The 19,689-nt window shown below is 37.7% G+C and overlaps 1 protein-coding gene across 2 annotated transcripts in view; it reads right to left on the minus strand.

Annotated features, from left to right (window-relative positions):
• Positions 1 to 2,122: 2,122 nt before the first annotated feature.
• Positions 2,123 to 19,689, minus strand: part of NUP58 (nucleoporin 58) — a 48,215-nt gene continuing 30,648 nt past the window's right edge. Inside the window, exons 11-15 of one of the 2 annotated variants that reach the window (XM_075592226.1) lie at positions 19,530 to 19,612; positions 18,212 to 18,413; positions 12,785 to 12,883; positions 7,536 to 7,631; positions 2,123 to 6,104 (exon numbers count right to left, since the gene is read on the minus strand). In XM_075592226.1, coding sequence (XP_075448341.1) covers positions 5,938 to 6,104; positions 7,536 to 7,631; positions 12,785 to 12,883; positions 18,212 to 18,413; positions 19,530 to 19,612 — 647 coding nt within the window. In that variant the 3' untranslated portion in view covers positions 2,123 to 5,937. The remainder of the gene's footprint in view (positions 6,105 to 7,535; positions 7,632 to 12,784; positions 12,884 to 18,211; positions 18,414 to 19,529; positions 19,613 to 19,689) is intronic. The other variant, XM_075592227.1, reaches the window with a different exon arrangement.

A 19,689-nucleotide genomic window follows, 5' to 3' on the forward strand; every position in this document is an offset into this window, starting at 1 on the left:
CATCTTGTCATGAAACACCAGTCTGCTTGAACTTTCTCCTGAATTGAATGGTATATGTAAGCAGAAAAATGACCTCCAGATATGCTAATTGTTTTCCGTTAAAGTAGAACATAGCCAAGGCTATAGCTAATGTGTAGGAGTGGAAAATCCCCAGCTAGGCTGTCATTTTAGTAATATGCTAATATTGTTATGCCTCTAATTAACCTTATTTTCCTGTATAAATAGTATTGCTTTTCCGCAATAAAGTTTAGATGAAGAATCAGAATTACTCTCTGTCTCTTTCTTCATTTCCTGAGCGCTCGCACTTCATCAGATAGCCCAGGGCGTGGTTTGACGTCTCCCCGGGTAGAGCACCATTGTTTTCAGTCACGGCCGGCTGACCGTTGTTGGTGCGCGGCCCGTATTGAGTTTAGGAACCTTTCAAACCCTGTAATAGTTGAACCTTTGTACAAAAGCATATCAAAGTCTTTTCTATATAAAATAGACCGTAACAATAAGCAAGAATGTCTGGGTGGGGGTGTGTAAATTGGCAGCAGGTAAGACCGCTTAGGTAGGGGGAGCTGTTGAAAGGGGGAATTTGAGGAGTCCGTGTAGTTCTGGTGGTTTTCAGTGGGGCGAGGCACTTTGTCAATATTTGGTCAAGTTGCTGGCACTTTTGCACATGCTACAATGGGTCAGTGGTAGAATTAACTTGCTGCTTCTGTTATGAGCAGACATTCCACACCTCAGATGTGGGGCAGGCAGAACACATTGTGGAGATAGTTGAGAAACATAGTTGATAGTATGGCACCTGTCACTGATGATGGATGACAGATGTTTGATATAGCCCAGATATTTGATTGAACATTGATTCATTGCGACGAACATTACAAACTATTATATATGGGGTTCTCTCTAGCCATGCTGGTAGGTGATCCTGGTGTTCCACAACAGCAGCAGAGAGCCAGACAAGTCTAAAACAACTGTAGATATAGAACACAGTTGTTGATCTTACCAGTTAGGTGTTTCTGGAGTCTTGAGATAGAAGAGACTGTTAATACTGTTAGCACAGTGTATGTAGTACTAGTATATATTTCAGCGGTATATTGGTCAGTTATAATGTAATAGAGGGATAGTCTTTTTGATCATGGTAGCTCTCGACAAAGCTCACGTTAAGCCACCTCCTCAACGCATGAAGTTTACGAGGTATGAATAAACTACAAGCTATAATTATTTACAGGCAAAATAAGGTGCCTAGCAAATTATCAGCTCAGCTGAATCTTTGTCTCGCTGGGCCACACTCTCCTCACGAGAGTATAGTATATATTGGTAGTATTATACTATCTGAATTTGATTTATATTTCTTCAGACCGTTGCAGTAGTTTCTCTAATGTGCGATTGTCTGCTTTGTACACTAAAGATGTGTTAAATGTTGTAATCAAGAATGCAGATTAGGAACACCTTTTTAGTATTGATGCTGTAGAAAGTTCCATGCATCGCCTATAAAGGCTCTACGATTCTAGTAAATTAAGGGACCTTTTTCACTGACTGCCCCACACCTCTGGAATGCCCTTCCCCACAGTACCCGACTAGCACCCTCTCTATCCACCTTTAAGACCCACTTGCTTAAAGAAGCATATGAATAGCACTGTGGATATTCTGAACACGATACATAAAGCTTGGCCCCCTGCAGACGCACTTACCAGAACTGCCTCCTACTGTCTCTGTACGTTCTACCTACCAATTAGACTGTAAGCTCCACGGGGCAGGGACTCCTCTTCCGAAATGTTACTTTTATGTCTGAAGCACTTATTCCCATGATCTGTTATTTATATTATCTGTTATTTATTTGATTACCACATGTATTACTACTGTGAAGCGCCATGTACATTAATGGCGCTATATAAATAAAGACATACAATACAATACTTGAAACAGATTAAAAATATATATATATAATTGATAAATCAGCATACAACTGGTGCCTGCTACTTTCACATCAAAGTTGTACAAGATAATTCTTGCCAACCTGCGGCAATGGTGCAAAGATTTTTAAACAAAAATAATGGACAGCACATATTAAATGATTAGCATAATACTGAAAGTCAAATTTGCCTACTGAAAACACAGCTTCATTTAAACATTTACCATTGTCTCAATCGCTTTTATTGTTTAGACGAACAGTAAATTCTTTTTAAAAAAAAACAAAAAACTATATTTTCACAAATTCACAAGAAATCCAGTGGCTCAAAATTGCAGTTACAACCCAAATAAAAGCAATAGCAAAAACAAGACACCCAAAATGTCAGTCAAATGTAACAACTGTTTGGAAGTCCTGTCATTTTTCAAGTACAAAACATACAGTTTTCTATAGCACAAATAAAGGAGTAAATGCAGGACATTCATGCATAAAGGCAGGAACGAACCACCAGTGTTCAAAACAATGTTTCCCTTTAACCATATCACGAGTGATAAAACATATTCATGGACAAAAGCAAAATACCCTTGTGTTTGAAGTTAAGACAGACTCGTGAATAACCCTTCACACTACAAAACAGACTTTCAGATCACGACGAACCGATGTTAAAGAAAAATACTATGACAATATTGATCCTGAAGATAATCACTTGATACACATAATGTACAAGCTATCTTATTAGATAAAACATTCCAGCACAGAAAATGTATTTTGTGTACACATTTTCGAGACCCAAAATAAAATTAGTGAGAACATTTCTCCCCTTTTATATTGTAAATCATAAAGCATTTAATTCTTCTGTTTATTTGCAGTCACACCCCATTAAGAGAAAAGATTGTTTTGTCCAAAATAAAATAATAATTCAGACTTGACCATTATTTGTGCTGACTGCAACACTTTTTTCTCAAATGCATTGCAAAATCCACCAGCCACTCAGCCACGGATTAAAGAGTGGTTAAATGAGAGAAAATAAAATCAAAAATCAGTGTTTGACATCAAAGTGAATCTTGAGAATGGTGCTTAACTCATTAGATGGCAATGGTTAGCACTCAGTAGAAGATCTGCTCACACCAAACTTGCTGCATTTGGTGGGTTTAGTCTTGAACAGCTATAACCCAGGACACAGCGCACTCCACATATCAGACATCACCCTAGAGGAAGCAACAGAAAGCAGGCCTGTGACAATTTGATGACTTCCAATATCCCCGTCTTTAATCAGTGCTGCTCTACATGTGAGATTTATCAAGGAACCAAGGTTTGCCGAATTTCTTTGATTAGTGGGAAGTGGCAGACCAATTACAGCAATTGTGGGAAAGGTCTAAAATTAATTTAAAGATTTAGTCCAACCTAAAACAATGTGAAATAATGCAAGTGCTAATAATTAAGATGTTAAATCTAGGTGACTAATATTACAAATACGTAGATTTGTACATTTCCTCTGGCTACCTTTTGTTTGACATCAATTTATGCTTAAGAACTTGCACATTTACAGGCCTACTATATTCTCATCTTTACTGGCACTCTAGATAGTGAAGTGATTTATCTCGCTTTACTCCAGTGTAAGGCCTCGGGCATGGTGCCTCGGGCCGCGCTGATCCGCGCTCCTGCTCTGCCTTGCCTGCTCAAACTGGAGCTTTTTTTGTGTCCTGGCAGGCGAGGCAGTGAGCGCGCTTTGGGGGCGGGGCAAAGGCGTGGCGGATCGGAGGCGGGGCTAGTCCCTTGCTCCCATTGGATGTGAGCGGTCACGTGACCGCTCCTCCGCTCCCGAGCGGCAAATTTTAAATTTGCCTGTCTCTTCAAAATACATGAGCCTCTGCACGCATGCGGAAGCGGCTGCTAGAGCCGCGCTGATGACAGATGCAGGGGGTAAGTGCATCTGCACACCGTGGCTCAGCACGACCTACTGTACTTCGTCCCAGGCCTAAGTAACACTGGCCCTCTTCAGAGGTCCAATGAAAAGAAAATCTCCTAATTTTGGAATAAAAATACCACTTTTGACACAGTCACCAGTCTCAGACATGTCGGCAACCATGCTTTTCCCCATTATCTCAGCATACAATGCTTCCACTGCAGCCATGGATTCTGGGTAATGACATGCAAATGAGCACTCAGTGTGTCCCCTTTTGCTATTTGTCCATTTTAACATGAACCCAATGTTTTCAAAGAAACAAAAACAGTACGTTTACTTAATACACGATTCCATTTTTAAGGAGGCCAATTATACATGTATGGCAAGTTTACAAAAAAATATTTTCATATACTAACAGGGGATGTCCCTTCAAAGGTTGCTCTTACAGTAACAAGCCCCTTCATTTACCTACCCATGCAGTATTTAGAAGATAATATACCTTGTTAGAGAAATGTTATTACTTAAAAGAGCGCTTTGGCCTCAAGATGGCTGCTGGGCAGCTTCTTGAATACAAGATAAGTTACTGACAACGGATCACTAACCAGCAGCCATTTTAAGAACCCAAAACATGCTATCACGAGAGCAAATAATACCCATGACCCGCATACTTCCGTTAAACAACAGATTCCTGGTAAGGCCCAAGAACAGTATGTTTCCAATTGCATGTTACAATAGAGGAAAATATGGAAAATATAAATGTATGACACCTTTTTACGTCTGCCACTACATAACAGATAGTGAGAAACACTTCTCCCATCCAAGGAAAAGGGATTACTTTATTTAATCTTCTATGCCTTGGAGAACTATAGACAAAGCTGGACACCTGATCAAGAACACGTCACATCAACTTAATACACTTCTCATTAATTTAGTTTTAGTCTAAAAACAAAACAGTCAGTACAAAACAGAGGCATTATGAAGAGAAGCACAAACTGCAAAAGCATCACAAACACATTTCTGTTTAGTCCAAATACATTTTCTGTAGGCGTCACACAATGCAATCAGCACATGGAAATTATCCTAAGCACTTTAATAAAAAATACTTAATGTATAACAAGTAAATATACAAATGCAATACATCTTTTGTATTTACAGCTTTATGATATCAGTATGGAACAAAGCTGTAGACACCTGGGGACAATGCAATTCAGAATACTTATATAACTTAGTTTAACCATCTTCCTTTTAAGAAACTGTGGCATAGCACCCTATCTTAATTCTCTCATTGTAGACTAGCAGGATAAGCAAACAAACGTAAATGGTTAATGCTAGTTTTTGTAAAACTAGTGTCAGGGAGCTATTGGAAAAATGTAACACACTGGCAATTTTCTCCAATACAAAGTATGAATAACTTGAAGATGTAAATGCAGTTAACACAGCGATGGGGATACAGTTAATGGTGGAGGTCTATGACATATTAGCCCAATAAAGTCAGATGCACACAAACGTAGCGCGTAAGTAGCTTTCCATACTGGTTCTCACATGTACGAAGGTTCTACCTTTTTAGGGAAAAGCGATACAACCACCAAACAAAATACATTATTATGGCTTTAGAAATAGGTTTAGCAACGCTAACAGATTAATATGATCAAGAATAATACAAGGACATATAATTGTGCGCAAGAACTGTATATAGGTATGGTCCCAAATATGTTACAGGTTTCAAAAGGAAGAGTTACATATCCTATACTGCAACCACTTTGTATTTTAAATGTAGAGATATCTATAAACATACAAAATGTGTGCAACGATATCCAATACGCCATTCACAGAACAGAATGATCTGTACGAAGTGTCACCAAGAGTTCTGTAGTCTTAACCCCTTTGTAAAAATAATGTTCTTATAGTATTGGGAGAGGGATAAAAATATATTCCTGGCCTTCTGGTAACATGAAAATATCTGCTAGAGAGGAAAATGCAGTTATATTTCAAAACAAACCTTCCCGAACACAGGGTGGGGAAATAAAAAAAAAATATATCAAAATGTTATAAATCTCCAGGGATGCAATATCACGGATTTAGAAAAATAGATCTTTAAGATGTAATAACTAGATGTATTTTGCAAAAATGTCTATCTTTTCCCCCTCTTGTTTCCAGCTGGAGGCTTCTTAAGCTGAAGCAGCTGCCCTGTTCCAAAACTTGTAGATGCGGGGTTTGATACTCCAAAGGTTAAGCCAGCAGATGCAGTGATGCCGGGATTGCTGAAGTTAAATCCAGATGTAGAGGAGCCGCCAAAGCCTTCAGGGGAATAAAATTAATTTGAGACCATTAAGTGAGAATAGGCTTCGACTTAAATAGCCGACTTCGTCAAACCCATGAACATATTAAACATAGCAGGTTAGCATCTACTACATTAAGAATAAGAGAAAATCCGGGGTTATGAGGTAAAAGGAGAAATATTTTGGGGAAAAATTGTAAATATACTACATGTATTTAAACCCTGAATATAAATAACATACATTTACCTGACAAATTAAAGCTTAATTGCCATAGGCAAATACAGATCCATTAGCGCTTTTAGAAATGGAGTTTATGGCCTGAATAATAAAACCTTTTAATAAAAATGCCCAAGATTTACATTATTTGCTGATCATTTTAGGCTGTGTGTATGAATAATTTAAAAAAAAGATATATCTATAGCTCTCCTTCCCAGGATGCTCAAAAAACCTTAGTAACAGGTGATTACAATTTGGACAAAGTTTTGTTAACGGCAAAAAAAATTTTAAAAAAAAATTGGCCTTTCAGGAAAGAAAATCTTCTTTTTGGGCAATGTTTCCAGACACCAAAAGTTCTACTGGGACCAAGGAATGCAGCGGAAGGGGAGGTTCCAATAATTAAAGTAAAAGCATTGCAATACCATCAAAATATTCGGCCATTCAATAGCCACCGATTCATTTTCTGGCTTTTTGGTTATATTTAATAGCTTTAAAAAAAAAAATCTAAATTCAAACAAAATCAGAGTAAAAAAAAACACATAAACACAAAATGGTTTCTTACGGCTCTAGTTGGCATGATGAATGTTGCCGTGATGGGGTTTACAAATTTCACAATGGATGCCACAATAAATATAAATATATATCTCAATGTGTAATACGGCAGATAGTGTTACACTGTTATTTTGATGGTGTATCTCAATGTGTACACACACACACACACACACACACACACACACACACACACACACACACACACACACACACACACACACACACACACACACACACACACACACACACACACACACACACACACACACACACACAGTGAGATACATCAAAATACAGGAAAGTTAGTTACATGTGCATGGCCTGCAACATGTTTCTGTGTTACAGAAATCAGGGCTATGAGGGTTTATTTATTGGGAAGGTAAGTTTCATCTGACACCTTTTGGGGGACTAACTGTAGAGTTCATGAATTAGACTGTGCAGAGCTTTTGAAACCTCACAGACCTCAGGACTACCCTTCAGGCGTAATCATAGTATGCCGAATACTGTGATGTTTGAAATGCTCTGTACGCTAGGATTTCATGTCCAGTTCTCATGCTGATGCCCTAAAACCAACATCTAAACCTCTCCAGGACCACTATGGACAAGAATGTTGAGCTACATTTCCTGGATACAGTAAATGCGCGGGTTACTTATGTGATCCCTGCCTATTTTCAATACAAACCTGCACTCAGGCTTCCTGATGGTTTACTTGCAGTTCCAAATCCAAATGTGGAGGCGCCAGAGGTGTTGCCTCCAAAAGCAGAACTACTTCCAAATCCTAGTGGGACAGTATTAGATAGAAAGACATGTAACGGACCATGTAAAAATAGTAACACAAAAGCACTACAAGGTCCCCCCTCCCTCCATTAACAAAATACAAGTTAGTAATACAAGTACTTCAGTCCTGTACTTTGGAAACATTTCACATTTTCCAATTAGTTTCATGTAGTTTAACCACAATGTTTATTTAAATTTAAGGTCTGCATTTCAGACATTCAAATCACTGGAGTACATATATAAATTGTTTAAGGATTATATAGCAGTTCTGTACTTCTTATCTAACCTACGTTTAAAACACAAATGGAGACATACACACAACCTGGGGTATGCACCAAAGTAGTTTCCAAATGTTTGTAAGATTTGGTTACCATTAGTATGGCAGGGCAAAACTAGCCTGTATATGACCTTTTATACATTCTGCCAACTGCGCCCTCTAGAAGTGAACCATTCAGGTATTTGGCCTTTTAGTTCAACATCAGCCCATCCATCCAAAATCATTCCAAAGCAGCAAAGAAAAATACATGACTTCACAACAATATTTCAAAATATCCAACATGTCTGCATTTCTCCAGGACTAGCTTGTTGAACCACAAATGTAAGAAGGAAACCTTATGGTACAAAGTCCTATAAAATAACCCACTAAAACGCACAGATTCCTGCTCTGTTGTGGACTAGGGGAATTCTGCTTCTCCTTTGCATCTTGGAAATGTTATAGTAGTTACACTACATTACAAGTGAATATGTTCTGATAAATGCATTTGCCAGAACTATCTGACACAAACATACACAAGCTGCTTTGATGAATCTTAACGGAAAAGTATTGTACCAACAACCAGCTACAAAATCCAACCTCTACATGCAATACAAAATTAGTTTTCAAAAACTAATTTTTATGCTACAGCCCATTTAAATTACTAAACATTCTGGGCCATATTTACAAAGCGGTGCGATGTCACAAGGCACCTTATGGTCCATTCAAGTGAAGTGGTTTTAAAGGTGCCTTATAGCTTCACACTTCAAACAAAATTACTGTAGCAATGATATCTTGTGCATGAACAAAACCTGTGTCTTTTCAGAGCGAGTATTAAAAAAAGATTTCATTGTCAAAAAAGTAATGACTTCTTAAAAATGAATGTTGAAAATCCAAAGATCTGTAGTCACTACACATTTTTACCATCCACTACAAATACGTTTTTACTGTAAATTTATGATTGAGTGGATTTATGCTTGAAACACTGAATGGGTTGGTCTACAATAATCATGTTAAAATACATAGCATCACAGAGGGATATATGTACGGATTCTCATAAATGGGATTTGGGATATTATAATTGGTCATTGCTTAACCACTAATTTCGAATAGGTTTTTCTTTTCCCAATAATTAGTGTAAACTGACAGACCAAGGGTTGCCAAAGCCTTGGGCTCCTAATCCAACTATTGAGTATAACGTAGGAAATAGATCTCACTTGGGCTGCACAGTATATATTTCACAAGACAGACTAAGATGATGGCGCAACTATAACAAAGTGAGGTAATGGTACATACTCTATTCCATTGGGTCTTGTAAGAGGGATGTTTACATAATCTTTGTTTAAGTAACCAAAAGTAGAAGGAACGGTTATGGTATATACAGAATTAAAAGAATGTAGAAGCACTAAAAAACCTTCTCACTCAACACCAAATGGAGAGCCAAACTATTGTCATTAGAATTTCAACACAAAAGTTATAATGACACTAGAAAGTTGGGAATATGGCTACCAACCAAATGCTAGATTACCCCCAGGCCAAGTCTTGCAACAATGTCAAAATATTGTTTACCGCCTTTTAAACATTGTTCTGGTTGCAACTAATCATATGGCACATGAGAAGTCACTATACATAATTGAACTTTACTATTACAATCTGCAGCTGCTATGAGATGAAAAGCTCATGAAAATGAGGATGTTACAACCATTCTTATGCTGGCAAATATTTACTTTTTACAGCGGTCTTTCTTCAAGATGGTCAATCTTTACTATTTACTTCAGCTGCTCACACTGCAATTCCATTGTAGTATTAGACGATTTATGGCAATTTAACCATAGCTTTGCAAGTGTCTCATTAAATACAGTTGCACTGTCCTATTATACTTGGATTTCTGGTCCCAATTACATGTAGAAATGTATAACACTGAAGAGATACAGTGGACTTTCTACCAGAATTAAAAGCCCTAGTAAAAACCCTCACCTGTATTAATGTTATGCTAGTTCTATACTTTTGTGGAGATAAGTTAGACACTCAGACTAGTAATGGCATCTGGTTTGGCAGACAGCATTGCAAAGTTCCTGGAAATAATCAGACAGTTCTGCAGTTAGAAATGCTCTTTACCTGCCTTATCTAGGCTAATTACTGTAGATGAACTAGGGTATATTCACAAATGTGTTGTGGCCATCAATAAAGAACCATCATTCACCAGAATGGCTGTTCACCGATACAAACTATTAGACTTCAGTGAATATAACACATTGCGCTTATGACTATGGTGAAAAGGATACATTGAGTACACAGATGATGCCCTACTTACATAGGGACCACATGGATTGTTTTAATTCATACTCATGTTAATCAAAATGATCTTAAAGGAAGCAGGCAAATGTCTAAGAACCTAATTTGAGATGATAATTAAAATAAGGCTCAAGTCACGTGTGCCCTTTCATTTTGCCCTGTTGCAGCCGAATCATTCCTCAAAAGCGTGTATACCTGATATGATCATTGGTACAACTTCAGAACTTTATACAGATTACTTTTTAAGACCTCACGTGTTTAATACAGAAGTGGAGTCATCATGCTATATGAATGACTGTTCTGAGCTGTAAATCTCATGCAAGTCATCAATTATGTTCACACAGGTCCCCAAAACTAAAACTGTAGCAACCGAGTATATCATAAGATGGGATGTGTAGCAGTTCTTGAGCATCCCCCAACTAAATGTATTGCTCAAACTCTATGTAAGCAATTTTGTGTATTACACCAAATACAAAGACAACATACCAATATCTATTTTAGTTATGACATGGAAGATATTTTTTGCTAGATTCCGCAATGGTTATCAGTTTACAGGTACTGTCCGTCTTATTACATTGTTTGTTCTTTACAACTTGCATTCCCTTTTCTGTGGCCGTGAGCACATAATTCCTCGCATTCTACACAAATGTGTGTTATTTAGCTGTGATTACTGTACCATTTTACAAGTTAGGTGTGCACACCTAATAAAAGCGGTCTGTTATGTGATCTCTGATGTGATGCTGTGTGAAACGACTGTTCTAAATCTGTGAGGCTATTAAATATATCTGAAATTGTGTAACAAATGCAAAAGAGATTTTACTTCATTACTGTAGGCGTGACTACACACATTCATATAAATTGGAGTGGTCCAATTTCCCCCCCAACGCTGTGTTAATAGATACTACAGGCATACCCCGCATTAACGTACGCAATGGGACCGGAGCATGTATGTAAAGCGAAAATGTACTTCAAGTGAAGCACTACCTTTTTCCCCACTTATTGATGCATGTACTGTACTGCAATCGTCATATACGTGCATAACTGATGTAAATAGCGCATTTGTAACAGGCTCTATAGTCTCCCCGCTTGCGCACAGCTTCGGTACAGGTAGGGAGCTGGTATTGGTGTTCAGGACGTGCCGATATGAGCATGCGCGAGCTGCCGCTTGCCTATATGTCCTTACTCACAAGTGTACTTAAAATGAGTGTCCTTAAAACGGGGTATGCCTGTATTGAAGTTTTTATAGAGAGAACTGCCTAATTGGAATAATTACAATTAGCACAAAGAAAACAGAAATAAAAGAAAGGCCATGTGGGGAAAAAAAGCACAGGCTGCCGAGAACGGCTTCTGGACCCAGCTTCACACTTACTGCTGCTTAGTTATCTATGTTATTTAGTAGTTTGTATGTGCAGTATTAAAATGAACATGCATAGTAATGGATTCATCTGCTTAACACTATATTGTGATTTTATTTTTGAGCTTTTGCGTGCATACACTACAATATTTTCCCATAATCTACTTAAAAAAAATTAATGCATATGAAGCAGTAGCAAAAAGGGTGCGAAAAGGGGTAATACAGCTCAACCCCCTTATAACGCTGTGCTTGGGGTCCAAAGAATCACATCGCGTTATAAGCAGATCGCGTTAGAAATAATGTACTGTTGTGTATGCATTGTACAATAAAGTATTTAAGATCCCAATAATTGTATTGTAAAGTATTCATAATTACGGAAATTGGGAGCCACGCGTGCATCGCGTTATAAGCGGATTCGCACAGTAACGGATTGCGTTATAACGGGGTTGAGCTGTATTATTTAGTAAACAGTCAGAAGGGCCAACATTTTGATAGCCCTTAAAAACAAACTACTAAACAGTGTGTGGTAATTATGAATATAGACTGCAGACATTTGCTTCACAGCTCATCTTGACCCAAATGTTATATATACATATATTTCATGATTTAAAAAAAAAATGCATCTTTGGAAAAAAAGAAACCATTTACAGAAAGTTTCTGTTTCCATTCCCAAATTGAAAAAGTTGTGTTTTTCAGTATCCGTAACTCGGTTTTGTCCTTGGTCACTGAAAGTAGCAATCCCTGGGGACATTTTAAATAGGTTTGAAGCAGGGGGTCTCCGGAGCTGAACCGTGTTGATTTCGTCTCCGGGGACCCCTTGCTTCCTGAGATACTTACCCCTGTAGGCCGGTATATCGGCGCAGTTTAAATGACCTGCATTGCGTTGTCCAATAGGAAGCCGCAAGGGATGAGATCACAGCTTCCTATTGGCCCGCAGAACACATTTAAAGCCATTTCGATAGTCCAGACTAGCCCTATCTGCTCTGCTACTGGAACCCCCTTCCAAGGTAAGTATCTTGGGAAACAGGGGATCCCCTGTACTGAAATCTCTCCAAAAGATCACCCTTCTTCAAACCTATTTAAAAAAAAAAAAAAAATAAGTGTCCCCAGAAATGCCTCTAATATAAAAAGCATGCCTCTCTTGTAAAACATTAAATCAACTCTCAAAAGAAATGTACCAATACTTTGGAAAAGTTCAATTTTATATATATATTTTTAATAAAACAAAAATATTAGAAAGTATAAAGTGTACCTCCGAGGCTTGAAGAGCCCAAGCCACTTGGTTGCAAGACCGCACCCATACCGGAGCCGAATGGCACTCCAAAACTAACTCCCAGTAAAGGCTGAGGCCCTAGTATGAAAATAAAAAGTAAAAAAAGAACAGAAACAAAAACAAAAATACTTTCCTTACTCTTCCAAAATTATACTAAAACCTTAATGCAGATGAAAAGAGAATTACATTTCTGAAACATCAACCCTCTGGGGGGCCTGCACCCCCTGTCCTACACAATGTTGAATACTGTTACAGATATTTAAAGTAAAGATAAATTAGCTAGGAAAACTTAATGTGAAAAAAGATTAAAAATGAGTCTTTACATACACGAACTTGAATTAAAGCAAGTAGATAAAACAACAAGACAATAGCTTATTTTTTATTCAATTTATTGTTTTCAGCAAGTCAATCACACGGTAACATGGCAATTCAAACGTGTTCACACAGTGATGGCTGAGGGTCTGGAAAAGCCCAGCGATATTACATGATTTCAAAAGGGAGAAAATTGAGCATCATCTCCGTAACCCTTTCAGTGCTGAAGGTGCCCATAACACCCTTTCTTTCCCTCCAGCACTAAAGTGGCAAAGGAAGAAATTAGAACTTGAACGCAGTTTGCCTTGGATTAAATTTGATAGTCATTCATCTTTCTCCCAAACACTAACATGTTTTAGTTGGTGAAGGTGATCGTAACACAAAAAGTGTAGTTAAAAAAGAAATAAAAAAACTCAAGATATGACCCACTTCTCACACGTTACATCCAAGCCTTTATTAGTGCAATTTCTAATCCATCTGATTTAGGGAACTTGCATGAAATGTGGATGGCTGTAAGTATTTTGTTGCCTTAACATAAAACATTAGACAAGTTACCTGTATTGTTCACACTAAAAAAATAAAACTAAACCAGCACTATACAGTAGTTTTAGAGCTTCCAGGGGGGAAATCAATGTCTGCTCAATGCTGGGCGTTACATCAAAGTCTTGTTAAATGAAAATGGTTTTTAAGTAGCAGCCAGCTTTTTTTTTCTATTCTGTTTCAAAACAGTGATAAGTGCATTAAAAAAAAAAACATTTGTTTGGAAGTTCAACATCAAAACCAATAAAAACAAAGTGTCTTTTTGACAAATAATTTTTCACATAGACCAAGTGGATAATGTATTAAGTGCTTGGGCAGCCCTTCCTGTGAGCATGTTAAAATATACGTTACAGCTGGGGTATAAAATAAATGCAATAAAACGGACATGGCTTACTGCCTTGCTGTTTCATATGCAGATCTTTTTTTTTTTTTTTTTTAAAGGTCTGTTTTCCAAACGCAGGTCAAAGATGCACTCTACATGCACACTCCTATGACTTGCACCATGTACTTCCAACGGCTGTATTACAGTGTTAGGATGGAGGCCGCCATTAAGTGTGCCCAGCCAACATGCTCAGAAGGAAAGTGGGATGTTTCACAATTATGTATACGGTGAAAGAAAAATGTACATTCATATATTATTTATTTTGACAAGTAAATGTTACTGTTGATTTAGCAATAGAACTACTCTGGAGTCCTCTGAATTTTTACCACCAAGATTCTACTATGCTGCACATTGCAAGAGGGTGTTGTGGTAGAGCAATGTTTAAAGACGCACATGAGAGAATCTAGAGCATTGGCAAATGCGCTGCATAGTACTGCCATGTTAAATGGCTCCAACTAGAATTTTAGCACCAATTATTTTTCCAATTATTGAACGTTTCCTTTATGTCCGTGTATTCGGTTTTTTTTTTAATACAACAAGCATAAAATAACAACCTGTGACTAATGTCAAAACAGGTTTTGGGCAATTCCTTTTTTTAAATTTAATTTCCCTTACTTGAAAACCATTTTTTGTTTGTACACTGCAGCTGCCATCACCCAAGACAGATGGAGAAAACCAGCACCAACGTGTACCAGTCACACGACTCCTCGCTGAGTTTGGAGTTGGCATTGCATTAGCAGTCTCCGCACTCACTCTGTGTCTCAATTGACATTTTAAACAATGTTTAACCATAAAAGTAACAAAAGCGTACACTGCTCATATGGACAGTCTACTCTGGCACCCTGATTACTTTGACGTTTTGCTCCTAGAGAATCTGTGTTAAAAATAATGGTGGTAATTCTACTACCACTTTACTACATTTTAATTTTTATAAAAGAAAGTAGCTTTATTAGAAGTAAATCTTCAAGTACCAACACTACCTACTTCACAATGTAAGATACAAGAAAATCAATATCACACCTGCCTTACGTCCACGGTTCATAGGGGATGGGTGGTATGTGCAATAAAAAACCATTAATATTAAAATCTTCTTCGTGCCAATTCATCAGAAATTGGAAAACCAGTAAATGATATAGGATTAAAAAAATAATAATTTCCATTAACTGCTACTAGGACACATAGTGCCACAAATGGAGGCACAGGTGATACTGGTACTGCATGGGATGGGTACTTTACTACAAAACCGGAGTAACAAATCTTTGGTAAATCCAATGGTCACTGAAGATTAAATGAAATGTTTAAAATGGGTACTAATAAATATGACTGAAATAGAAGCTTGCCAGCCAGGGAATGTTAATCAGATAATATATTCAAGCATAACTTCAGTTTTTCATTTACAAAAATGTTACCCCTGGTACGCAGTTCACTGTATGCAATGCAGGCCCCTGAAAACGGACGCCCTTAAGTGTCATTTTAACGGCTACAACATTTGAGATACAAAAGAACAAGCACAATATGTAATACAGAGTGCAAACCGCGTTCATTCTACCAGTAGGCACTGAAGGTGGAAGAGCACACAGAGCGAGCCCTCAAACCGGCAACACTTCAAGGTGCAGTCCTACTGACCGCCCCTTTTATTTCCCCTGTGAGGGAAGCAGGGGGTTCCTGCAGCTAAACCGCATTTAATTCAGCTCCAGGGATCCTCGGTTCCCAAGACACATACCGGGATAGGTAGCGCCGGACAGAGTAGCGGCTTAACACAGGAAAACCGCCTTTTTTTAAAACCATTTTGTTTCCCATGGAGGGGACGATACCGGTGCTACATTTACAGGTAGGTATCTCGGGATCCAGCAGACCTCTGCTTCCCATTCATGTAACAAAAAAAACCCAGAGTAGGGGGCGGGGTGACTGCTCCTTTAAAGCTGCAGTTCAAACAATATCCTGCATGTGTGTTTTTTCTTTTAATAAATCAGTTCTGTAGTAAGAAAAAATACTGTTTTTAAAAAAAATCAACTTTGAAAGACCATTTTTCTTGTATTCTATTTTAACACGCATGTTTGTTCCTATAGCAACCCTTTACATTCCCCAGATCTAAAGATGTCGCCAAACTTCGCCGATCAATAGACTGAGAACGAATTGACCGGCAGCTATGCAGTTCTTTAGGTAAGTAGAGATTGCCCACATGAAACTATTAAAGTAAAAAAAAAACTAAAATTAAAAATAAAAAAAAAACGGGAAGCTTGAACTGCAGCTTTAATGTACCAATAACGCCATAATTATCCTACCTACACATTCAAAATGCCTGAAGCAGAACTAAACACTTAAATACAAGTATAAAATGTAGCACTATGAGTTTTAGTAAGAAGGTCAACTGACCACTTATTGACTGTGGCCACATATACCACAAGAATGCCTTCATGTACCCAGCAGCTTAGTACTGTAGTATTATTTCCCTATAGTTTCTTGCAGCAGCTACATATTCATTTAATTCCCTCTCGCCACTGTCATCTTTGCCAGTAATGTCCCCAATTAAATGCTAATCTAGCATAAATTAACAATTTTTACAGTGTACAATGTCATATTTCACATTTGTTGGGTTATTTAGAGTTCAGGTACTTGTGATCAGGCAAAAGTCTTTGCAGTTTGAGATGATCAAGTATTTTCCAGACTGTCCAAATTAAGGTGTGCATTAAAATCTTGAATTCATCTTATTTTTAAGCGGCCTACTGCACATTAGTATTGATTATATAATTCCTGATTAACAAATATGATGTGGAGCATACCCTCGAGCTAAATAAAATGCAAACAGGGAGTTCATTAAAAACTCTGTGCTGAAAAGCCTTAATCTGAAAAAATAAAACCTGAACAGCACAACAGAACACAAAATGTTGTGCCCATTTTCCAACTCCAAGCAATTTAGCGATTAATACTGACTAGTAAATATGAAACGCAGTCTTAAAAATCAAGATGAAATGTACATATGCTTAAAGATCTCAAAATAGGATCTAGTGTGAGGACAGTCGTGTGTGTAAAACCAGTGTGAAATATTCTAAAATATCATCATTTGAATAAATTCAATGTCAGAATGTAAATTCGGTTAATAGTCACTACTTAAACTAATAGAAAGTACACGTTTTTGTGCTCCCTGTATTTAGTGGTGACAGGATAGGAAATGCATCCTGGTCCAGCACTGGAAGTTTGTTAGTGCACATACTGCACACTAGAAGCCAAAGGTCTTTTGAAGCCTTTACATCTTACAACCACATTAATGATACCTTGGTGAACTGCAAAATTCTAACATTTCAGGACCATTATTCTTATGCAAACAAGAGAATAAAATACTCTTGTAGAACAAAGCAAATGTAGGTTTTTTTTTTTACAAGTAATGCCTCGTTTAAAAAAAACAAAATACAAAAAAAAAGACCAAAGGCCAATTAATCTTACAAACCCATATGTTGAATAAATAATTATATGCAACTTGTTGGTTGCCACATGGGCCAGAGAAGCAATGTATAGCAGGCAGCACCTGTGGTAGAAAATAATTAGATTATATTGATTTGTCTGAACGGAAAGAAATGTCCTGACAACTATGTAAACGAACCCACGGTGCTTGCAACGTCTTATTTTATATTATGTTTTACCTGCCTGGGGGGGGGGGGGGTTCCTTGGAGCTGCTCCATGGACCCCCAACTCAAAGCTTTCTATGGGTGACCCCATGGCCAGGTTTGTAGTTTGTAAGCATTTTTTAATGAAACCTATAAGAAATAATTAACTACATGTGTTAAAATGACTATAGTGTAAAAAAAATGTGTGTTTACAACACACACGCGCGAATGTATAACCCTATTCACGTATGCACTCATTTCTTTCATTTGAATGAAAAATGGTTTTAGGTCAACGGTAGTCATTGAGAGATACTATACTGCGCATAGTCTGACATGCCCACATTAAGCAGGGGTGTCGAGTGGGACAGTAATGTTTAAGAAAACACTTAATAGTCACAATTAAATACTGGAGTAATTATTGCCAAGTCTACCCTGCATATTTCAGAAGCTGTATGTAATAAGAAAAATGTAAGAATATTATGCCAGAAAAAGGAAGACCCAGTGAAAGTTGACAGGAGTTTACCGAGGTCAGAACAGTAAGTATCTATAACTTGAATGCATTCAGACCTGTAGCAGGCTGCTGCTGCTGTGTTAGGGTTGCGGCCATGGCAACGGCAGCGGCATTTTGTATGTTGCTGAATGGGGTGGGTCCTGTGGTAACATGCGGGGCACTCTGCCACTTCTTAACTTCCGCTCTCCTTGTCTCAAACACATCTGTGGCATCGCCCACAGACGTTTTCCGGTAGCCCAGGTACTGTTCTTTGAGCATCTGAAGGAAAGCCATTTTAGTTTGCAGTCACATCTGCTACAAAGCCGACAGCCAATAACTCAGATGGTAAAAATAAAGTACGACGCAAATATCTCTTAGCTGAATATAAAGGACAAGCCAGTCTGCACGAAATCTCCAACACGCACATTAACTTAAGACCACAACGTATCCTTAATGATAAATTGCCATCAGATGACTAAAGGAAAAGTCACAGGAAATAAATCCACATATTTTGTGCAGCTGCCTAAACGTAAAAGTTCAGGCTCACGTAGTAATATATGTGAATTGTAAAAAGGCATATAGGAGATGCATATACAGGGATATACAGGGATATACAGGGATATACAGGGATATACAGGGATATACAGGATAGATAGGATAGATAGGATAGGATGGATAGACAAGATAGGATGGATAGACAAGATAGGATGGATAGATAGGATAGGATGGATAGATAGGATAGGATGGATAGATAGGATAGGATGGATAGGATATATCTAGATATATATTTTTTAAATAACATGTTTGAAGCCTTCTGTACACAGATCTGTATCATTCCATGTTCATGGTAACCTTTTAGGAAAAAGGTAATGGAGTAACATGTCGGTAAACAATGCAATAAAGGAAAAAACGTGTGGCCAGAGCCATGTACTCTTCTGCAGTTGAATGCATTGCAAGCCCCTCTGGCCGCAAAAAAGTTACACAAATTTACAATAGATTTCACAGCGCACACGCATTATCTGGCCAAAATGAGGCTGGATTGTATGAAAACTTCCAGTTTAATAGTTTGGCTGCTGAAAATGCAAACAGATCAATTCACTAAATTGGAATCAAATTATTTCAATTTAAACCCACTTTATAGCAGTTCTTGTACAACTGGAATCTTATAATTATATTACAAATGTTATATATCCTTGGAATTAAAACGTATAACTTTGCTGAAGCCATACTATACAAATGAAGCACATTTTTGAAAGTGACTTGCTGTATGTACAAAAGCTCTATTACCAGCAAATCCTGTCATTTCATGTGTTATAAAATGCAACTACAGAACTAATCAAATCTCCTTTTAAATCAGTCTTACAGAAAAGGAAGTACAGACAACGTATTACATACCTTTACATTTTCATGTATTGACTGAAGCTGAGCAGCTAAGGCTACAAACGTTTGGTAAAGCTTCTGCATTGCCATAGACAAATCTGCAACACACAAGTCCAAAAGTCATTATAGAAATTGGTGTTACCAAAACCTGGGCCTACTAGAGACGTGATGTACA

This window comes from Ascaphus truei, chromosome 3 (genome assembly GCF_040206685.1).
Source record: "Ascaphus truei isolate aAscTru1 chromosome 3, aAscTru1.hap1, whole genome shotgun sequence".
Lineage (NCBI taxonomy): Eukaryota > Metazoa > Chordata > Amphibia > Anura > Ascaphidae > Ascaphus > Ascaphus truei.